The sequence below is a fragment of the Cygnus atratus genome, unplaced genomic scaffold (assembly GCF_013377495.2).
Source record: "Cygnus atratus isolate AKBS03 ecotype Queensland, Australia unplaced genomic scaffold, CAtr_DNAZoo_HiC_assembly HiC_scaffold_48, whole genome shotgun sequence".
Taxonomy (NCBI): domain Eukaryota; kingdom Metazoa; phylum Chordata; class Aves; order Anseriformes; family Anatidae; genus Cygnus; species Cygnus atratus.
Genome location: NW_026110084.1, coordinates 4,432 through 25,509, shown reverse-complemented (window position 1 = coordinate 25,509; position 21,078 = coordinate 4,432). Strand labels below are relative to the sequence as shown.

General features: G+C 54.5%; 2 protein-coding genes across 2 annotated transcripts; one reads left to right on the top strand and one right to left on the bottom strand.

Annotated features, from left to right (window-relative positions):
* Window positions 1-2,854: 2,854 nt before the first annotated feature.
* Window positions 2,855-11,930, bottom strand: LOC118261491 (coiled-coil domain-containing protein 81-like). Its single transcript, XM_050716871.1, has 8 exons — window positions 11,863-11,930; window positions 11,739-11,790; window positions 9,946-10,017; window positions 5,796-5,949; window positions 5,349-5,593; window positions 5,041-5,126; window positions 4,580-4,695; window positions 2,855-2,916 (listed from the first exon to the last, which is right to left on the bottom strand). The coding sequence occupies exons 1-8, from the start codon at window positions 11,928-11,930 to the stop codon at window positions 2,855-2,857; spliced, it is 855 nt and encodes a 284-aa protein (XP_050572828.1).
* On the top strand, window positions 6,298-19,375 carry LOC118261492 (uncharacterized). Its single transcript, XM_035572347.2, has 10 exons — window positions 6,298-6,504; window positions 9,682-9,891; window positions 16,065-16,454; window positions 16,710-16,771; window positions 17,128-17,281; window positions 17,478-17,734; window positions 17,879-17,964; window positions 18,141-18,265; window positions 18,573-18,687; window positions 18,919-19,375. Exons 3-10 carry the CDS (start codon window positions 16,337-16,339, stop codon window positions 19,373-19,375), a joined length of 1,374 nt encoding a protein of 457 aa, XP_035428240.1. The 5' UTR covers window positions 6,298-6,504; window positions 9,682-9,891; window positions 16,065-16,336.
* The last annotated feature ends 1,703 nt before the right edge of the window (window positions 19,376-21,078 follow it).

Genomic DNA, 21,078 nt, shown 5'->3' with positions numbered 1-21,078 from the left:
CTTGGTTTGGGAAACGAGAGGTGATTTTTATTTTTGGTTGCTGGTTTAATTGAAAAAAAAAAAAAGAATTTATGTATCAACTGCAACGAATCTGAAGAAAATTCATGTGCTGCTGAGGCTTTCTTTGGAAAAAAAAATATCTACAAAAATCAACTTATCTTTAAGCTACATACAACATATGTTGGATGAGATTATTTCTTCTGTTAAAGTGATTTGATGATTGCCAAGCAATTGACTGATATCAGCACTAGGAAGCAGTATCTTGAATTTACAGAAATGGGGCTGCTGGAGTCTTTAAGGGTTTGAGAAGGCAAGTTCTCATGGGTCCTAAGAGAGGAGAAAGGAAGAGATGAGCTGGGCTTCAGGCTAGGATGAGCTGAAGGATAACTGAATCAAATAAAAGCTTACAGAAATCAATATCTGGGGTTTCTGGACAGCTGCAAGGATTAGAGAAGAGTCTGAGGAGCAGTGGTGGGCTGACCCTGGCTGGCAGCTAAGCCCCACGCAATGCTTGCCATGAGAAAAGAGACTCGGAAGAGAAGAATTGACAAAAGTTATGGGTCAAGATTAAAAATGTTCAATAAGCAAAGGAAAGAGGAAGAAAGAATTAAAAAAATAAACACAAGTGGTGCAAAGGAGATTGCCCACTACCTCCCACTTATCCTTCACCCTGGGGTTGCCCCCCGCTGCCAACCCCTTGCCACGTCAACACAACACAGATGGCACTCTTTTGATGCTTGGACCCTTAAGTCAGGGGCTGGACCCTAAAAGGAGGTTTTGGGTCCTAAAAACTGAGGGTTGTGGCCCTTAAAAATGCCGCAGTGGGTGCTCAATGGAAAGTTTTGAAATCCCAAACCAAAGCTCTGATCCCCAAAAATGTGGGTGTGGACCCCACCGTGATGCCTTGGGGCCCTGAAATGAGGATTTGGGTCCAACAACGAGTCCTTGGTCCCTCAGAGGTCTCATTATACCCTACAAATGAGGCCGTGGCTGCTTGAAGGAGGGCTTGGGGCTTACCGTGGAGATTCAGCCCCCAAAAATGAGGCTCTGGGCCCTAAAGAGAGGGGTTTGGGGCCTAAATAGGAGGCAATTAGGCTCTAAAACTGAGGGTGGAAACCCTTAGAAGGATGTTTTGGACCCCAAATTGAGGTATAGGAGACTGGAAATAACACTGATCTAAAAAATTAGTCTTTGGGCCATAAAAAGCAGGATCTGGATCCAAACTTGAGGTTTTGGATAGTAAAACAAATGCTTTGATCTCAAAACTGATGCATTGGGCTCTAAAAAGCAGTTTGGGGTTCGGACCCTTAAAGGAAGCTTTGGGCCCTTACGATGGGGATGTGGACACTCAAATGTGGCTTTGGGTTCCAAAACAATGGCTTTGGGCCCTCAGAAGGGGGTTGGGACATTAAAAGTGGTGCTTTAGGCGAGTGCCATGCGACCGCTGCTGAGAGCAGCCAAAGCACCAGTGTGCCATCAGCACTGCCCCTGGCACAAATCCAGAACGGCACCACAAGGGCCGCTGTGACGAAAATGAACCCGAATTAGTTGTCCCTCCCGGGGTGAAATAAATGACAAACTGCACCGCACAAGTTCCATTCCTGCCCCTTCGGCATCTGCAGCCGCCTGCCCCAGGTCAGCCGGATGCAAATCCTTGTTTCTAAGCACTGCCTTGTCATGTCCCAACTAAAATAGCTCTTTGGGGAAAATCAAAATAAAAATTAAAGCAATCTTGCAGCAAAATAAATTTAGCAAACTTGTCAGTGCTATGGTTTCTTTGGTTTGGTTTAGTGTCTTTTTTTTGCTAATGTGAAAAAAGGAAGTGACCTCCGGACCTCAACCACCACCAGCCTCTAAGCTGAACACAACAGCCCTGGCGTGAGCTGCAGGGATCGCCCAGCTGCCAACATCTCCACCTCTCCCCAGCAAACTTCCCTTGCTCAGTGGAGAGAGGGCAGCATGTCCCACGGCCTCTGGCCTCTCTCTTTCTGCTTCCTGGCATAACAGCTTGGACTTGGGCACCTTGAGAGTGATCCGTGTGCTGTGGGTCAGCAGGGTCCAGAGCCCAGCAGTGTGAGCCCAGCGCTGAACGAGCACCATGAAGGATGCGATCGTCTGGCGTGGGTTTTGATCTGACCACTGATTTCTGCTGAAAGCTGCCTCCGCGTGCAGAGCATCTGGACGTGACGTCCTCCGTAAGAGGAAGAGCGTGCTTGGAGGTGCACATCCCTTCGTTCAACCTCCACCGATAATGCTGCAGAATGAAGTCTGAACGGAGGCAGGACAGAGACATTTAAATTCCTAAAGTGCAGTTTTGTCTGAGACATATCATTCTTATATACACTTTGCTTCCCCCTCTAGTCTGGAATGAAATAGTCCTGGTCTGACCCTAAGCCAAAAACCACACTGAAAATAGGAAGCAGAACAACTAAGAGCTCACTTCCTAAGTCACCACACCAGAAAGAAACCAGCAGCACTGACATGTCACAACAAGATCCATTTTCCACAGAATCACATGAAGTAATATGCCCACAAGGATCATTTTCCTCTCTTATCTCAAGGATGCATTGAGCACCTACCACCTGTCCGTCCCGGTGGGATTGTCCCTGGCTTCCCACCAACCAACCTCAGCCCTCCTGGGTCAGGCATGGGGGGGCGTACACAGGGTCCCCGACGTGCTGGAAATGCAGTCCTGGGATGGAGGAGACCAGGGCTTCCACGCCAGCCTCACCTCCCTGCAACGGCCCCGATCCTAGCACGGCTTGGGCTGATTGCAGAGTCACAGCCCAGATGGAAAACTTCATCCTGATAGCGGTGAGACCGCATCGTGAACAAATGAGAACTCAACCATCTTTCACAAAACACTCATGTTTTCCTCCATCTCATGGTCCTCATGGTCCAAAGACTGATGGATTTCTGGAAAACAAGAGAAACGCCTCTGAGTCAGCACTGCCACTTTTTGGAGCTCTTTGCCCACACGCAGACCCCGGGCATGGCTTCAGGCCACAACACCGAGGGCAGGGCCGCCATTTCCCTCCCTCCCTTTACCCCTTCACCAGACCCCGGCCAGCAGCAGGGTTTTGCTCCTAAGCTCTGCCAGGCCCACCCAAAAAGCCCTGCTCTTCCCAACACACCTCCAAAGCAGCACCCAGCTGCAAACAAACCCTCTCCCCTCTGGCCACGAGCGGCCTCCTGCTTTGTTAGGCCTTCCCCGCGCTGACAGGAGACGTGGCCTGGTGCGTCTGCGTGTCAGCAGAAGGGAGGACAGCACTGCAAAAGGAGGAATCTGCAACTTCTCCCTAGCATTACCTCAGAGGAGGTTGTGCAGGGTAGGGATCTTCTCCCACACAACAAGCGACAGAACATTGAAATGGTCTCAAGTTACCCCAGGGGAGGTTAAGGTTGGATGTTAGGAAACATTTCTTCGCTGAAAGCCTTGTAGGGCATTGGTACAGGGGCCCGGGGATGTTGTTGAGTCACCATCACTGGAGGTATTCAGAAGATGTGGAGATCTGATGCTTACAGACATCATTTAGCGGCAGACTTGGCAGTGCTAGGTTCGTGGTTGGACTTGATCATCGCAGAGGGCTTTTCAAACCTAAATGCTCCTATTGTTCTTCGAATCCCATACCTGTCCGGCCTCCTCCAGAGGAACGATCTCTCCTCAGGGCACTGCAAGCCCTGATCAGTGTGGCCAGGGCCTCTCCGTCCTGGAGATCCCTGGTCTGCCCTTTGGTGGATAGGGCTGCAGTGACACGGGCGCTTCGCACAGCGGTGGCAGTGCCTGGGGGCTCTTTGTGCTGTGTGCTGACAGCACCTTCTTCTGAGGTTCTTTCATCAGCGACCAGAAAGACTTGGGCCTCGATTTTAGCAGCTGCACCGCCTCGCCCCTCGGTGGCTGTAGTTTAAAGACGTTGTAGGTGGGTTCCTCGGGGAGGCTGGCCTCCGAGCTCACTGGCGATAGTATGCTTATGACAGGGACTGTCAGTGTGGTGGCCTCTCGAGGGTGGGAGCGCCTTCCTGCAGCTGCCTTCAGCATTTCGGCTTCACAGAGAAATTTCTCTGCTCCTTCCCTTCCGAACCTCCAGCCTTTGGCTGCCTTTGCTCGGCCCAGGTCTCCTGCTTGGCCTCTGCTTGCAGATTTGCCCTGTGGTGGGCCTCTGCCCTTCTGAGGAAGCAGCTCCGGGATCGCTGGTAGCTTGCTGAAAGGAAAATCCGGGTCAGCTCTGCCTGAGTGAGCAACGGCATTGGGGCCGCAGCCTGCGCCCCCCAGGCAGCCCCCATGGTTGCAGCACAAAGGGGGCAGCCCTGAGAAGTGGAGGGCTCCCGGCAGCCCCATCCCACCCCTCCGGTGCCTCCATCCTCACCTGAACAAGGCCGTCCTCTGCTTTATCACCACCTTTTCCCACTGCTGAGAGGCCGCTTGTGTTGTCATCTGTGAGCAGCTGAGGGACAAAAGTCCCACTGGAATTGTGAAGGAAAGACATCGTCAGAAGAGCATCACCACAGAAGAGATTTTCCCCACAGATCACAAAAGTTGGCAGCCCATGCTGTGGAAAGGAGCCAGAAGCTGCTTTACCTTTCTTGCCCTGCCTGAGAGCTGGTAAAGCCCCTTCCTTCTTCTGCTTGTCACCATCATGGGCCTTGAGATGGCCTCTGCGTGGTGGTGGTTTGGGCACACTCTCCATTTCAAACCTGGCACAAGGAGAAGAGATTGACGTGACCCATGGCACCACCAGCCCTTGCTACTCTCCACGCTCACCCGCTCACGGAGACATTTTCACATTGCCATAAAGGCCCCATCCCCAAGGACTGTCCTGGGGAATGGTGTCACCCAGCAAAGAAGCCCAGCCCTCGATGGGAAGCAGACGTTGCCTCAGTTCCTCCGTCTGTCCCATCACATCTACCTCACAGCAATGACCACAGCACGGGGACACCAACAGCAGTTGCTGCCCTGTGACCCCATGGCTGGGCACCCATGGGTGCAAGGAGCAAACGCTACCGAACCGGAGCAGTGGCCACAGCCGCAAACATACTTACTTAGGAAAGATGATGACACGGCCAGAGAAGGTCAGGGAGGCCACGGGTTCCAGCCGGGACACCACCACGTCCATCAGCTGGGGGACCTGCAGTGGAGGAGCATGGAGATGGCAAATGTCCTCTGCCTGGCCGAGGCACTCGGTCCTGGAGGAGCCCAGGCCAGCGGGAGCCAGCAGGACCACAGCTCTTGCCCACCCCAAGAGGTTGGCCAAGAGATCCAACCCAAGAGGTACGGGTGGGTGACGGGCAAGCATTGCTACTGCACCCTTGTGAGGCTGCCCAGGCCGTGGGGAAAACAAAACCCTCACCTTCTGAAGGTTCTCCTTCCCAGACAACACCTCCAGGAATTCGTAATAGAATTTCATTTGCACCTTTGTGCCTTCGATGAGGAGCACCCCAACGTCCATCAGGACGAGGGCGATGTTCTCCCCCTTCCCCACGCAGCGAGAGATGAGGGACATTGTGCCTTGGATGCAGCCCTCCACCTTCTTCCAGGACACAGAGGCAGCTGCAGCCACCTCACCAAATTTGAGGGGTTCCAGCTCCTTATGGCCTAGAAAACCAAACAAGAGGGATGGAGTCGGTCACCAGCGGCCCTTCCCCGCGTGTTCCCCAGGTGCTGCTCATTGCAGTCATCGCCCAGAAAGGCTTCGGTTTGGGACCTGCTCCGTGCAGGGGACACTTTACTTCTGAGAAGCATCTGAGATCCAGGGAGGGGAACATCCATGCAGCAAGGGATTCATGCACCCTCTTACCTGGCAGGTACTCCTTGTTGTCCATGAGGTTGTGAGAAACTATAAGGTTCCTGGCCATGTAAAACACAGGCTTCAGGAAAATTATTGTCTCATTCCCAACCTTGACCCATTTGGGGACAACATCAAAGGAGCCAAGGGCAGGAATACGGACACCCTGCAAGTGGACGAGAACAGAAGGGACGAAGTGAAGCGAGGCGACCGAGGCGACCGGCTCCGGGGCAGACGCGTGCTGCAGCGGAGCGCGGGATCGGGACAGGCAGGGCTATTTTTCGGGCATCGAGCCTACGTGAGGGAGCCGCCAGGCACCGGCAGCCCTCGTGAGGGAGGCTGACGAGGCGTAGGCGGAGCCAGCAGCGTCAGCGACAGCTCCTCCCCCCGGCCGTTCAAAGGCAGCCCTTAGGGAGCGCGAGCGACCAGGAACGCGGCGAACAGGGCCGGCAAACAGGGAGTGACGCGGCAGTTAGCGCGGGCAGGAAGGGCAGGAAGGGCGGAGCGCTCACACCCGCCCATAGGGACACCTCCTCTAACGGCACTCTCCCGTCAGCTGGGCTGCAATGGTCTCCACCAGGCACGGTGCTTTCTCTAGGAAGTCAGTACACACCCAGACCGACTGCCCGTCCAAACATGCGGCAGTTCAGGTCTCCGGATGCGGGGAGTGTCTGAGCCTCTTGCTGCCATCGGCGGGAGGCAGAGGGACTGCTTGCGTGAGGTGCGAGCAGGTGGACGACCTGGTCCGCATGGTGGTGGAACTCAAGGAGGACGTGCAGAGGTTGAGGGATATCAGGGAGTGCGAGCGGGAGATAGACTGGTGGAGTGACTCCCTGCAGGACCGGAGGGAGAGGGACCAGGGTGAGACGCCCCAAAGGGGGGTGGACCCCCTGCCCTGTTGCCATCGGGCAGAGGGAGGGGACCTGCGAGTTGAGGAGGAATGGAGACAGGTCCCTTCTCGACCTCGCAGGAGATGCCCTCCCCTTCCGGCGCTGCCTTCCCAGGTGCCCTTGAACAATAGGTTTGAGGCCCTGGAGCTTGAGAGACCGGTGGGTGAGGACGAGGTAGGAAGCCTACCCAGGAGGATGCCTGAGGTGAGGAAGTTGACTCCACGCCTCAGGACTGCCTCCACCAAGAAAGAAATAAGGGTGACTGTTGTGGGCGACTCCCTCCTCAGGGGAACGGAGGGCCCTATTTGTCGGCCTGACCCCACACATAGGGAAGCCTGCTGCCTCCCTGGGGCCAGGGTCAGAGACGTTACCAGGAAGCTTCCAAACCTGGTTCGCCCCTCTGACTATTACCCGCTTTTGATAGTCCAGGCTGGCAGTGATGATCTTGAAAAGAGAAGCCTCAAGGCTATCAAACAGGACTATATGGGGCTGGGACGATTGGTGGAGGGAGCGGGAGTGCAGGTGGTGTTTTCGTCTATCCCTACGGGGGAAGGGAGAGGCACGGAGAGGACGTGGAAAGCTCACGTGGTTAATAGGTGGCTCAGAGGCTGGTGCCAGCACAGAAATTTTGGGTTTTTTCACCATGGGGAGCTTTACTCGGCACCCGGCCTGATGGCCCCAGACAGGTCCCTATCTCCAAGGGGAAAACGGATCCTAGGCCAGGAGCTGGCGGGGCTCATAGAGAGAGCTTTAAACTAGGCAAGAAGGGGGACGGGGCTCAAACAAGGCTTGTTGGAGCCGTGCCGGGGGAAACAATGGCTAGGCTGGGGAAGAAGGTGATGGCCCAGCTGAAGTGCATCTACACTAATGCACGCAGCATGGGTAACAAACAGGAGGAGCTGGAAGCCATCGTGCAGCAGGCAGGCTACGACTTGGTTGCCATCACGGAGACGTGGTGGGACCGCTCCCACGACTGGAGTGCTGCAATGCCTGGCTATCGGCTCTTCAGGAGGGACAGGCAGCACAGAGGGGGTGGTGGCGTGGCTCTCTACATTAGAGAATCTTTTGATGTTGTGGAACTCCAGGCTGGGAATGATAAGGTTGAATCCCTGTGGGTTAGGATCCGCGGGAAGGCCGGCAAGGCTAGCGTCCTGGTCGGGGTCTGTTATAGACCGCCGAACCAGGATGAGGAGACGGATGAGGAGTTTTATAGGCAACTGACAGAAGTTGCAAAATCGTCGGCGCTTGTCCTCGTGGGGCACTTCAACTTCCCGGATATATCCTGGAAACACAACACGGCACAGAGAAAGCAGTCTAGGAGGTTTCTGGAGAACGTGGGAGATAGCTTCCTGACGCAGCTGGTCAGTGAACCTACCAGGGGTGGTGCCCCGCTAGACCTTCTCTTCACAAACAGAGAAGAACTGGTGGGAGATGTGGTGGTCGGAAACTGTCTTGGGCAGAGTGACCACGAAATGGTAGAGTTCTCTATTCTTGGCGAAGCCAGGAAGGGGACCAGTAAAACTGCTGTCTTGGACTTCCGGAGGGCTGACTTTGAGCTGCTCAGGACGCTGGTTGGCCGAGTCCCTTGGGAGGTGGTTCTGAAGGGCAGAGGAGTCCAGGAAGGCTGGGCGCTCCTCAAGAAGGAAATCTTAACGGCACAGGAGCGGTCCGTCCCCACGTGCCCAAAGACGAGCCGGCGTGGAAGAAGACCGGCCTGGCTCAACAGAGAGTTGCGGCTTGTGCTTAGCAGAAAAAAGAGGGTTTATAATCTTTGGAAAAAAGGGCGGGCCACTGAGGAGGACTACAAGGATGTAGCGAGGCTGTGCAGGGAGAAAATTAGAAAGGCCAAAGCTCATCTGGAGCTCAACCTGGCTACTGCCGTTAAAGACAACAAAAAATCCTTTTATAAATATATCAACGCGAAACGGAGGACTAAGGAGAATCTCCATCCTTTACTGGATGCGAGGGGACACCTAGTTACTAAGGATGAGGAAAAGGCTGAGGTGCTTAATGCCGCCTTTGCCTCAGTCTTTAGCAGCAAGACCAGTTGTTCTCTGGATACCCAGTACCCTGAGCTGGTGGAAGGGGATGGGGAGCAGGATGTGGCCTTCGCTATTCATGAGGAAATGGTTGGCGACCTGCTAAGGAGCTTGGATGTGTGCAAGTCGATGGGGCCGGATGGGATGCACCCGAGGGTACTGAAAGAACTGGCGGAGGAGCTGGCCAAGCCGCTTTCCATCATTTATCGGCAGTCCTGGCTATCGGGGGAGGTCCCAGTTGACTGGCGGCTAGCCAATGTGACGCCCATCTATAAGAAGGGCCGGAGGGCAGACCCGGGGAACTATAGGCCTGTCAGTTTGACCACGGTGCCAGGAAAGCTCATGGAGCAGATTATCTTGAGGGTCATCACGCGGCACTTGCAGGGCAAGCAGGCGATCAGGCCCAGTCAGCAGGGGTTTATGAAAGGCAGGTCCTGCTTGACGAACCTGATCTCCTTCTATGAGGCCCCTCGCTACAGGAAGGACATGGACGTGCTCGAGCGAGTCCAGAGAAGGCCCACCAAGCTGGTGAGGGGTCTGGAGAACAAGTCTTACGAGGAGCGGCTGAGGGAGCTGGGCTTGTTCAGCCTGGAGAAGAGGAGGCTCAGGGGCGACCTTATCGCTCTCTACAGTTACCTTAAAGGAGGCTGTAGAGAGGTGGGGGTTGGTCTGTTCTCACACGTGCCTGGTGACAGGACGAGGGGGAATGGGCAAAAGTTGCGCCAGGGGAGTTTTAGGTTGGATGTTAGGAAGTACTTCTTTACCGAAAGGGTTATTAAGCATTGGAACGGGCTGCCCAGGGAGGTGGTGGAGTCACCATCCCTGGAGGTCTTTAAAAGACGTTTAGATGTAGAGCTTAGCGATACGGTTTAGTGGAGTACTTAGTGTTAGGTCGGAGGTTGGACTCGATGATCTTGAGGTCTCTTCCAACCTAGAAATCTGTGTCTGTGTCTGTGTCTGTGTCTGAAGGTTAAGGATCAGCTGGAGGAAGAGACGGAGGTGGTCCCATTCAGGGACGGTGCTTCAGGTCCTGCTGTGCCCTTCCCGCTGTTGGGAGCCAGGCTGAGGGGATCCAGGGGCTTCCAGCGACTGGGATCAGCCCTGAGATACCACACCACCTACCACAAGCAACACCGCACTTGTGCGATACCTATTGGTCTCTTGGTGGGGACTTTTGGGGTGAGTTTCCTGCTTTTGAGGAGGGGAACAAGGGCGACGTGGGTGCCAACCCACCTGGTGAAGCAAGAGGTGCTCCTGGATGTAGACAGACACTGCATCCCAGACAGATTTTTGATCTGGAAGGCAAAGAAAATCAGGTCACGCTCTGCATCTGGTGGCTGCCACCCTCCTAGCACCCCCAGCCTCGCGTTTTGGTGGCAGATGAAAAGAGCCATCACATCTCCGGCCCCAAACAGAGACCCCCCAGAGATGACCGCAGAGCCGCGTCCCCCCCACGGAAAGCCCCAAATGTGGGTCAGCCACACTCCTGCGGTGCCGGGGGTGCCCGTACCTTTGGCAGTGATTTGGGGCATCAAGCATCCATGCTTCATCCCATCCCAGAAATCCATCTGGGTCCACCTCACGCAGGCGGGTTTCACGTCGTTGGCAAAGGTCACTCGCGGGTTCTTCCCTGCGCTCATCCTCCGGACAATCCAGAGTGCAGGTCCCGGCGCCCACCTCCACCTTTTGTACCCGAGCCAGGCCGTGTCACGGGGCCACTGTGACACGGCCACCGCTCTGCTGGGACACGGCCACCGCCGACATGACCACCAATGACATCACCACCAGCAAAAAAAAAAATGAGTGTTTGCACTAAGTAATGGGAGATTGTGCCCAAAAATCAGGCTTTGGACACTTCCGCAGAGGATGTGGACCCTAGAAATTAGCTGTTGGTCCCCAAAATTGAAGCTTTTGACACAAAGAATGGGGTTTTGGACGTTACAAAAGAGAAGCTGGCCCCTCTAAGTATGCTCTGAAGCAGCAGGAGAGGCTTTGGGACTGAAAAAGGCAGGTTTGGACCTTATATGGCTGCGTTCCACTCTCAAAATGAGGTTCTGAGCTTTCAATGTTGGTGTTTGAACACAGGAATGAGACTGGGGATGCTTTGAATTAGGCTGTGGAACTTCAAAGTGGGGGTTTGAGACTCTTAAAGGAGGGCTTGGGCCATAAAAGGGGGTTTCAGCCTAAGCGGAGGAAGTGCTTACTGCCTTCTTTCTTCCCCACGCTCTGCTCGTTGCAGCCATCACCCAAATTGCCCCAGCTTTGGGCTGGCTCCATGGTCCTGGCTTTTGAGCACGGAGGCGATGCCCCGTGTGCCCCGGCCGTGCAGCCAGCAAGGTTTCATCCACTGCCTTACGTGGCAGGCTGCCCTTAATTATCCACGAGATTGTTCCTGTCTGCTCGATCAGTGGCCAGGTCGCAGGCCCCTTTTGGAAGCACACCCAGACACCCAGCTCTCTTTTGGGGACAGCTAGATGTCCCTCTGGGGACACCCAAACCCATTCTGGGGACAGCTGGGTGCCAGCGTCCCTTTTTGGGGTCATCCAGGTCCCTTTTGGGGACACCCAAGCCCCTTTTGGGGACAGCTGGGGGCCAGGGTTCCTTTTTGGAGTCATCCAGGTCCCTTTTGGGGACAGCCGAGTCCTTCAGGGAAGGAGCAGCTGGAAGTCTGGGTGCCTTCTGGGGACACCCACGTCTCTCTGGGGACACACGGGTCCTTTTCAGGCATCACCCAGAGCCCAGGGTCCCTTGGGGACACTTTTGGGAGCACAGCCAGACACCCAGGCCCTCATTGGGGACACCCAGGTCCCTTCTGGGGACAGCTGGGTGCCACAGCCCCTTTTGAGAAGCACCCACAGGCCTGGGTGCTTTTTGGGGACCCCTGGAAATCCAGGACCCCGCTGGGGACACACAGGTGCTGGGGTCCTTTGGGGACCCGTGGGGTCCTTTGGGGACCTGCGGGTCCCTTGGGGAAGGAGCGCCCAGAGCCCTGGGTCCCTCTGGGGACACTGGGACCCCCCACTTACCATGGCCAGGGGATTGTTGGGGGGGGACAACGAGTGCATGTTATCAGGGAGCCTGGAAGAGGGGACAACAGTGAGGTCACCCCCTGTCCCTGTCACCCCTGTCACCCCCCCCATCCCCACTCACATGTTCCAGAGGTCAAGGAAGACTTCAATCAGGGGGGGCTCCAGCAGTGGCACCAGCTCCTCCGCCATGGGGGTGGTCCCCGGGAGGGGGGGCACTGAGGTCCCCTAAGGGGAGGGGGGGGGTCATAGAGAAGACAGAGCTGTCTGGGGGGGACATCTGGGGGTCCCCTGTAATGGAGGGGAAACCCAGATCCCCTTGGAGGGGGGGCACCTGGGAGAAATGGGGAGAAAACGGGGAAGGGGGGACATTTTAGACAGGGGGAGAGCCTCAAGCCCCTCCCTTCCCAGTTATGGCCACAGAAAAGCCAATTTTGTTTCATTGGCTTTGTTCCATGAGAAAAGACGTAAAATATGCTTTCAAGGCAAGCACAAAGATGGCCAGGCCTTGAGGATATCTGAAGGATGAATACCTAAGAAACTATTCAATCAGGAAGACTATTTTGTAAGGAAAAGTCGGACACGCATGCCCTTGAGTTTGTTAAAAATCAACTTGTTGGAAAGAATTGGCTGAAAAAACAATGATAAGATATAATAATATGAACTCTTGTGAGCTATCCTCATCATAATCCTAAAAATCACACCCCTAGACCCTGGCCCGACAGAGGACCCTTCCCCTCTGAGGATGCAGGGAATGATTTCATCATGTCAGCAGTATGCTAATTACAAAAACAATTAGGAGCTAGAGGATTGTGCTAATACGTAAATGGAGCAATAAGAGACTGGGCAAAGTGTGGCATGGAAAACCTTTAGGTGTGCCAGCTTGGTGGGAAACCAGCCGGTGGTACCCAGGCTTGTGCAGTTCTGACGTAAAACAATATCTCGACCTAGTGTCTGAATTAGCTCATTGCATCCGTAACGAATCCAAAATTTTTCTCGGACAACACAGCCAGAGGCGCTCATGGCTTGGCTTGGCCCCTTCAGATGGGGGCTGGACCCTAAAAGGAGGCTTTGGGTTCTGAAAATGAGGGTCTGGGCCCTTAAAATGCAGCTGTGGATGCTCAGCTGAAAGCTTCGAAACCCAAAACCAAAGCTCTGATCCCCAAAATGAGCCTTTGGGAGCCGTGAAACCCACTTCTGCTTCAGGATTTATGGGAACTTCCAGAGACAGGAGTGCCCCCAAAACAGGGGGCCTGGGGTGCACAACGCACCTGCCGCAAGGCCGATCATCTCAGTGAGGCCGCCGAGGATAGAATCACCAAATCCAACTCCTGGATCCCCAAAGGACCACCCAAAAAATCAGACCACGTGTCTGAGAGCGGTGTCCAAAGGCTTCTTGAACCCCGGCAGGCTCGGTGCTGTGACCACTGCCTTGGGGAGCCTGTCCCAGTGTGCGACCACCTCTGGGTGGAGAATCCAGACTTCATACAGTTGGTGATTGCCCATCGCTCTAGTTTGTCCTGTCCTCTCTAGTTTGCTCTAGAGGTGTCCTCTCTAGTTTGCTCATAGAGACGTGGCCCGGGAAGTGTACAGGACTGCCACCAGACTTGTAGGGATGGCTGAAATACTCAACATTTTATATTTTTTTTTGCCTAGTCTCTACTGGCTGTCACTCTTCCTCCATCTCTCAAGTCCCTGAACCTCTTGGCAGGGAGTGGGGGACCCAAATCCCTCCGACTGTAAGTGAAGGTTGGGTTCAGGACCACCTGAGGACCATGACCATACACAAGGTCATGGGACCCGATGCCGTGCATCCCAGGGTCCTGGAGGAACTGGCTGGTGGAGTTGCCAAGACTCTCCCCATCACATTTGACAAGCCCTGGCAGTCAGGTGAGTCCCTGGTGGCTGGAAAACGGGAAACATCACTCTTATTTTTAAAAAGGGTAGGACCTGGGGAACTACAGACCGGTGAGCCTCACCTCGTTGCAGCTTTTCAGTACTTACAGGGTGTTTATAAAAAAGATGGAGAGCAAATTTTTGCTTGGGCAGACAATGACAGGACAAGAGGGAATGGTTTTAAACTAAAAGGGGAGATTTAGATTAGAAATGAAGACGAAATTCTTCACTCAGAGGGTGGTGAGGCACTGGAACAGGTTGCCCAGAGAGGCTGTGGATGCCCCATCCCTGGAGGTGTTCAAGGCCAGGCTGGATGAGGCCCTGGGCATCCTGATCTAGTGGGTGGCATCCCTGCCCATTGCAGGGGGGTTGGAACTGGATGATCTTTAAGGTCCCTTCCAACCCAAGCCATTCTATGATTCTTTGATCCCTGTGGGTCCCTTCCAACTCAGGATATTCTGTGATTCTATGATCCTTTGAATTGTCCTTAAAAAGTTGCCAGCTCCATTCATTTCATTTACACCTACACACAATTTCCCAGGGGATCATCTCATCCACTAATTCTTTAAACAACTGGAATTTTGCTCTCCTAAAATTCAGAGTCCAGGCTTTACTCTTCACCAGGCCCATAACCGTCGAGACCATGAACTCCACCAGCACGTGAACTTTTGCTTTTAGAGTCCAGAGCCTCATTTTCAGTTTCCAAAGCCTCATGTTTAGGGCTCAAATCCTCCTTTGCTCAGTCCAAAGCCTCATGTTTAGGACACAGAGCCTCGTTCTTTGACCCCACAGCCCCTTTTGGAGGGGCCGAAGCTCCAGTTTCAGGATTCAAAGCTTCATTTTCAGTGTCCAGAGCCTCCACTGAGAATCCAAGCTCAGTGATAAACTCACACTCTCGTTTTAGAGTCTAAAGTCTCATTTTTGCCATCCAAATCTTCATTTTAGGCACCAGAGTGTCGTCTGTTTGTAACTAAAACCTCATTTTTAGGGTCCAGAGCCTCATTTTCATTACTCAAAGTCACGTTTTTAGGGCCAAAATGCTCATTTGATCAGTCCAAAGCCTCAATATTAAGGTTAAAACCATCAGTCGGTCAGTACAAAGCCTCATTTTACTGTCTAAAGATTCATTTTCAGGGTCAAGACCAACGTTAAGATCCAAAGCCTCTTTTGTCTTTCCAAACTTCCATTTTTAGCGCACAAAGTCTCATATATGAACCAAAACCTCATGTTAATGTTCAAAGCCTCAAATTTTCATGTCCAAATCATCATTTTTTGAGCCCAATCACTGTATTATCCAAAGTCTCATTTTTAGAGTCAAAAGCCTCAAAGTCTCATTCTTAGGACCTAAGCCCTCATTTTCGCAGCCCAAACGTTCTTTTTATGGTCTAAAGCTTCCCTTTGGGGGTCAAAAGCCCTCCTTTTGGCCCCAAATGATAATTTTTCAGACCAAAGCAATATTGTGAACCATAGAATCATTGGAATGATCCCTACCCTGCTCCAACCTCCTTTGAGGTAGTGGTAGGGAGAAGTTGCAGATTCACATTTGAGTCCTTGCTGGGTGCTGTCTCCTTGTATGAAGGCAGAGTTTTTGGGGCAGTGGGGACTGATGGGAGCCCCCTTGGTTCTGGTCGATGGGATGGCTGCGTTCCCTGCAGCTGTCAGACACAGGTCCCTCCTTTTGCAGTGCTGTCCTCCCTTCTGCTGACACGCAGACGCACCAGGCCACGTCTCCTGTCGGCGCGGGGAAGGCCTAACAAAGCAGGAGGCCGCTCGCGGCCAGAGGGGAGAGGGTTTGTTTGCAGCTGGGTGCTGCTTTGGAGGCGTGTTGGGAAGAGCAGGGCTTTTTGGGTGGGCCTGGCAGAGCTTAGGAGCAAAACCCTGCTGCTGGCTGCGATCCGGTGGCCCCAATAGTGGGCCCTGGGGGACAGCACCAGTGAGCGGCCTCCAGCTGGATTTAACCCCATTCACCACGACTCTTTGGGCCCAGATTTTTAACCCAACGAAGCGTACACCCGTCCAGGCCTCGAGCAGCCATTTTCTCCAGGAGAATGCTGTGGGAAATGGGGTCAAAAGCCCTGCTGAAGGCTAGGCATTTCCTAGCGGACATCTGGTGAGTTCAAGCCCCCCAGACCTCAATGGTTTCTCTGTGATAGAAGTAGCTCCGTATGCACGGCACCAGACCACTGAAGTTATTCTGCGGTATTACACTGCGGTATTCGTGCTCATCCCAAAACCAGTCCTACCCATCATACAGCAACCCCACGTCAAGTGAGGTGGCCCAAAACAGAGAGGTATGGCAGTGTTATTGTGCCCGTAGGTATGATAATTACTCCTTGACCAGCTTAAACAATGCACGTGGAGATCCACAGAAGGACAAAGCCACCCAAAGCGCACTTGTCCACCCACCGTCGCACCCTTTTGTATTAACAGGACGCATCTTTAAGTCGTCAGAGTTTATCTGAGAAAGATCCAGGGGCCTTGAAACATCTTGAACCACAATCACAAAACACCTGGTATGGACTGGGAGGTGCCGGCGCCTTATGACCCAAGTCTCCCTGGTCAGCCGGCCACTGGTGGCCGTGTCACAGCAGAGCGGTGGCTGTGTCACAGTGGCCCCGTGACACAGCCTGGCTGGCTGGGGTATAAAAGGGGACGTGGGCGCCTGTCCTGCACTCTGGATTGTTCAGAGGACGAGTGCAGAGATGAGCCTGAACGCGACCTCTGCCAAGGCGAGGAAATCCTCCTGCATGAAGTCGACCCGGATAGAACTCTGGGACAGCATGCAGCGCAGGTGCCTGATGCCCAACGTCACCGCCAAAGGTACGGGCACCCCCAGCACCGCGGGACTGTTGTGAACCACATTTGGGGTTTTCCTTGGGCGAGACCCAGTGCTGGAGCCATCTCGGGGTGTCTCCGTTGGGGCTTTTCATCTGCCACCGAACCCCAGGTCTGGGGGTGCTGGAGCTGTGGGACCACAAGACCCAGCATGACCAGGCACCAAACCCCGGGTCTGGGGCTGCTGCTGGAGGTGTGGGACCACCAGACACTGTGACCAGGTTTTCCTTTGCCTTCCAGAGCAAACAGACGTCTGGAATACGGTGGCCGGCTACGTGCTGCGGCAGCTCCTGCGATGCAAGGTGGGTTGGCGCCGCGTCCAACTTCTCTGCTTGGAGAAGTGTGCAGTCCCTACGGCCCAGGGCCACGGACTGCAGTGACTCTTCCCCTCACCAGAAAGCAGAAAACTCACCCCAAAAGTCCTCACCGAGGGACTGATAGGCACTACGCAAGCACGGTATCAGTTGTGGTAGGTGGTGTCGTGTCTCAGGGCTGATCCCAGCCATTGGAAGCCCCTGGGTCCCCCCAGGCTGCTTCTGCCTTGACTCCAGCAGAGCATTTTTGGAAGGGCAAGGGGAGGGAGAGGACGGGGATGGGGCCACCTCCAGCTCTTCCTCTGGCCGGTCCTTACCCTTCGGCCCTCCTCTTCCACACGCAGGGCGTCCGAATTCCCACTCTCGGCTCCTTCGACATAATCCAGAAACAGATCCAAGCTGGGGACAGGGCTGTGATTTTGCAGTGGCCGGTGTTTCACCTGGCCACCAACCTCATAAACATGCACCACCTTGTGGATAGCAAGGGCAGCCTGCCAGGTAAGGCGGTGGATGAAACCTTGCTGGCTGAACGGCCGGGGCACACGGGGCATCGCCTCCGTGCTCAAAAGCCAGGTCCATGGAGCCAGCCCAAAGCTGGGGCAATTTGGGTGATGGCTGCAACGAGCAGCACGTGGGGAAGATGCGTGAAGGGCCGCTGGGTGACTGACACCATCCCCTCCGTGTGGTTTTCCAGCCCATAAGAAGCTGGAGCCTCTGAGACGTGCCGAGGTGGCGGCGAACGCCTGTGTATCCTGGCAGAAAGCTGACAGCTGCATCCGAGGCACCATGTCCCTCATCTCCCAGTGCCTGCGGGAGGGGGAGAACATCGCCCTCGTCCTGAGGGACGTGGGGGTGCTCCTCATCGAAGGCACCAGGGTGGAGATGAAATTCTACTATGACTTCCTGGAGATGCTGTGTGGGAAGGAGGACCTTCAGAACGTGGTTTTGAAGGTGAGGGGTTTGTTTTGGTCCGGGCAATCCAAAGGTGGTGTCCGAATGGCTTGGGCCAGGCCAAAGTGACGGTCCTGCCCGCTCTGGGGTCTTGGGATCCCCACCACCAGGGATGTCCTCACACCTCCGTGCTCCCCCCTGCAGGTCCCGCAGCTGATGGACACCGTGGTGTCCCGGCTGGCAGTCGTGGCCTCCCTGATGTCCTCTGGCCGTGTTGTCATCTTCCCCGAGTGAGTATATTTGCCGAGCTGGCTGCTCGATGCAGCTGCTCAGCTCCAGTTCGGTGCTGTTTGGCCAAAAATGGCCTTCATGGAATGTGAAAACGTGCCCATGAGCAGGCGATGATGGAGAGCAGAAAGGGCTGCTGGTGCCGAAGGTCACACCAGGGTCTTCTCCTCGCGTGCAGGTTCGACATGGAGTTGGTGCCCAAATCATCATCCAGGAAACCCGCCAAGGCCTCAGGAAAACTCCCCGGGGAGGAGAAGAAAAAGAAAGACGGGGTCTTGCCACCTCTCAGCCAAGGCAAGAAAGGTAAAGCAGCGGCCGGCTCCTTCCCGTGGCACGGGCAGCCAAATTCTGTGATCCAGTGGGCTCATGTCCTGGTGAGGGTGCTCCAAATGCCCCAGCTTGACCCAAAGCTTCTGCCCGCCAGCTGGGCACAGGCTTTTGTCCCGACATCTCGGTGGCTTCCCCAAAACCGAGCCCTGGGATGGGAAGTGGCCAAGGTGCCTGTGCGTGGGTAGGGCAGGAGGATGGGGATCCGAGACCCTGTGCACCCCCCTGGGAACGATGTCGGCAGCAGCAGCACCCCACTTCTGACCACGTCCGTCCTTTCCAGCCTCAGTGGGATTGCTCGACCTGCCTTTCACTGTGCGCTCGAGTATCCCCAAATACGAGATCCCATGGCTGAAGGAAACAAAAGCAGCGGAGAACGGGAAGAAGTCTGGGATCAGGTGAGGCCGGAGGCTCACAGCCAGAGCTCTACGTGGTTGTTTTCTTCCCAGCGGGGAGCCCCTCGCCCAGCCCCAAACACTCCAGGCTGGGGCTGCCCCGCAGTGCTGAAAGCAGCACCCGGAGGGGTGGGATGGGGCCACTGGTGTGCAAGCAGGCGCACGTCTTGTGGGTGCAGGATGTGGCCTCAATGCCATCGTGTGCTCAGGCAGACTTTTCTGATGTGTTTTCAGCCGGCTGCCAGCGATCTTGGGGCTGCCTCCTGCCAAAAAACAGCCTTTGGCCAGCCAAGACCAGGGCGAACTCATAACCAGAAGTGAAACACCAGGGACGAGCCAAGCACAGGCAGCGACACCTCAGGGGGTCACAGGAGAAGAGCGAGCAGTGGAGAAAGCCCTCCGTGGTGGTGGACTGCCAGGAACTCCAACAAAGACAAACTACAAGAAGCTGTCTCACCCTTTGAGACCTCCGACTGTGAAGAAAGTCCCCAAAATAATCATATCACCATCGAGCTCCAAGGAGAGCCTGCCCCTGAGGCCCCACTATAACACCTCCCTGCTGATGCCCACCCTGGACGGTACATCCAAGACAAAGGTACCCGAACCGTCCAGAGCAAGGCACCTGGGGCCGCAGAGGCCCCTTTCACAGTCTGAGATCGTGAAGCTTAGGAAGCATCACCTCAAAAAGTAAAACCTGAAAACGATTGGTGTGTGTGTCCTTGTTGGGTGCTGTCTCCTTGTAGGCAGGCAGAGTTCTGGGGGCAGTGGGGGCTGTTGGGAGCCCCCCTGGTGCTGGTCAAGTGGCTGCTTTCGCTTTCAGACTTCATTCTGCAGTGTTATCGGTGGAGGTTGAACGAAGGGATGTGCACCTCCAAGCACGCTCTTCCTCTTACGGAGGACGTCACGTCCAGATGCTCTGCACGCGGAGGCAGCTTTCAGCAGAAATCAGCGGTCAGATCAAAACCCACGCCAGACGACCGCATCCTTCATGGTGCTCGTTCAGCGCTGGGCTCACACTGCTGGGCTCTGGACCCTGCTGACCCACAGCACACGGATCACTCTCAAGGTGCCCAAGTCCAAGCTGTTATGCCAGGAAGCAGAAAGAGAGACGCCAGAGGCCGTGGGACATGCTGCCCTCTCTCCACTGAGCAAGGGAAGTTTGCTGGGGAGAGGTGGAGATGTTGGCAGCTGGGCGATCCCTGCAGCTCACGCCAGGGCTGTTGTGTTCAGCTTAGAGGCTGGTGGTGGTTGAGGTCCGGAGGTCACTTCCTTTTTTCACATTAGCAAAAAAAAGACACTAAACCAAACCAAAGAAACCATAGCACTGACAAGTTTGCTAAATTTATTTTGCTGCAAGATTGCTTTAATTTTTATTTTTATTTTCCCCAAAGAGCTATTTTAGTTGGGACATGACAAGGCAGTGCTTAGAAACAAGGATTTGCATCCGGCTGACCTGGGGCAGGCGGCTGCAGATGCCGAAGGGGCAGGAATGGAACTTGTGCGGTGCAGTTTGTCATTTATTTCACCCCGGGAGGGACAACTAATTCGGGTTCATTTTCGTCACAGCGGCCCTTGTGGTGCCGTTCTGGATTTGTGCCAGGGGCAGTGCTGATGGCACACTGGTGCTTTGGCTGCTCTCAGCAGCGGTCGCATGGCACTCGCCTAAAGCACCACTTTTAATGTCCCAACCCCCTTCTGAGGGCCCAAAGCCATTGTTTTGGAACCCAAAGCCACATTTGAGTGTCCACATCCCCATCGTAAGGGCCCAAAGCTTCCTTTAAGGGTCCGAACCCCAAACTGCTTTTTAGAGCCCAATGCATCAGTTTTGAGATCAAAGCATTTGTTTTACTATCCAAAACCTCAAGTTTGGATCCAGATCCTGCTTTTTATGGCCCAAAGACTAATTTTTTAGATCAGTGTTATTTCCAGTCTCCTATACCTCATTTTGGGGTCCAAAACATCCTTCAAAGAGCTTCCACCGTCAGTTTTAGAGCCTCATGCCTCCTATTTAGGCCCCAAACTCTTCTCTTTAGGGCCCAAACCCCTCTCTTTAGGGCCCAAACCTTTGTCTATAGTCCCGAAACCCTTCTCCTTAGGGCCCAAACCCTTCTCCTTAGGCCCCAAACCCTTCTCTTTAGGGTCCAAACCTTTGTCTATAGGCCCGAAACCCTTCTCCTTAGGGCCCAAACCCTTCTCTTTAGGCCACAAACCCTTCTCTTTAGACCCCAAACCCTTCTCTTTAGCATCCAAACCATTGTCTATAGGCCCGAAACCCTTCTCCTCAGGGCCCAAATCCTTCTCTTTACGCCACAAACCCTTCCCTTCTCTTTAGACCCCAAACCCTTCTCTTTAGGGCCCAAACCCTTCTCTTTAGGCCCCAAACCCTTTTTAGCG

What these genes read in the sequence shown, in the direction of transcription:
- LOC118261491 (XM_050716871.1), bottom strand. Translation starts at nt 11,930, where the DNA reads ATGGCGGAGGAGCTGGTGCCACTGCTGGAGCCCCCCCTGATTGAAGTC. An exon ending in CAACAAGGAGTACCTGCCAG is followed by an intron (nt 5,594 to 5,795) that starts GTAAGAGGGTGC and finishes TTGGTTTTCTAG; the next exon opens with GCCATAAGGAGCTGGAACCC. An exon ending in CGTGTCATCATCTTTCCTAA is followed by an intron (nt 4,696 to 5,040) that starts GTAAGTATGTTT and finishes TCCTTGTGCCAG; the next exon opens with GTTTGAAATGGAGAGTGTGC.
- LOC118261492 (XM_035572347.2), top strand. Translation starts at nt 16,337, where the DNA reads ATGAGCCTGAACGCGACCTCTGCCAAGGCGAGGAAATCCTCCTGCATG. An exon ending in GGCAGCTCCTGCGATGCAAG is followed by an intron (nt 16,772 to 17,127) that starts GTGGGTTGGCGC and finishes TTCCACACGCAG; the next exon opens with GGCGTCCGAATTCCCACTCT. An exon ending in GGGAAGAAGTCTGGGATCAG is followed by an intron (nt 18,688 to 18,918) that starts GTGAGGCCGGAG and finishes ATGTGTTTTCAG; the next exon opens with CCGGCTGCCAGCGATCTTGG.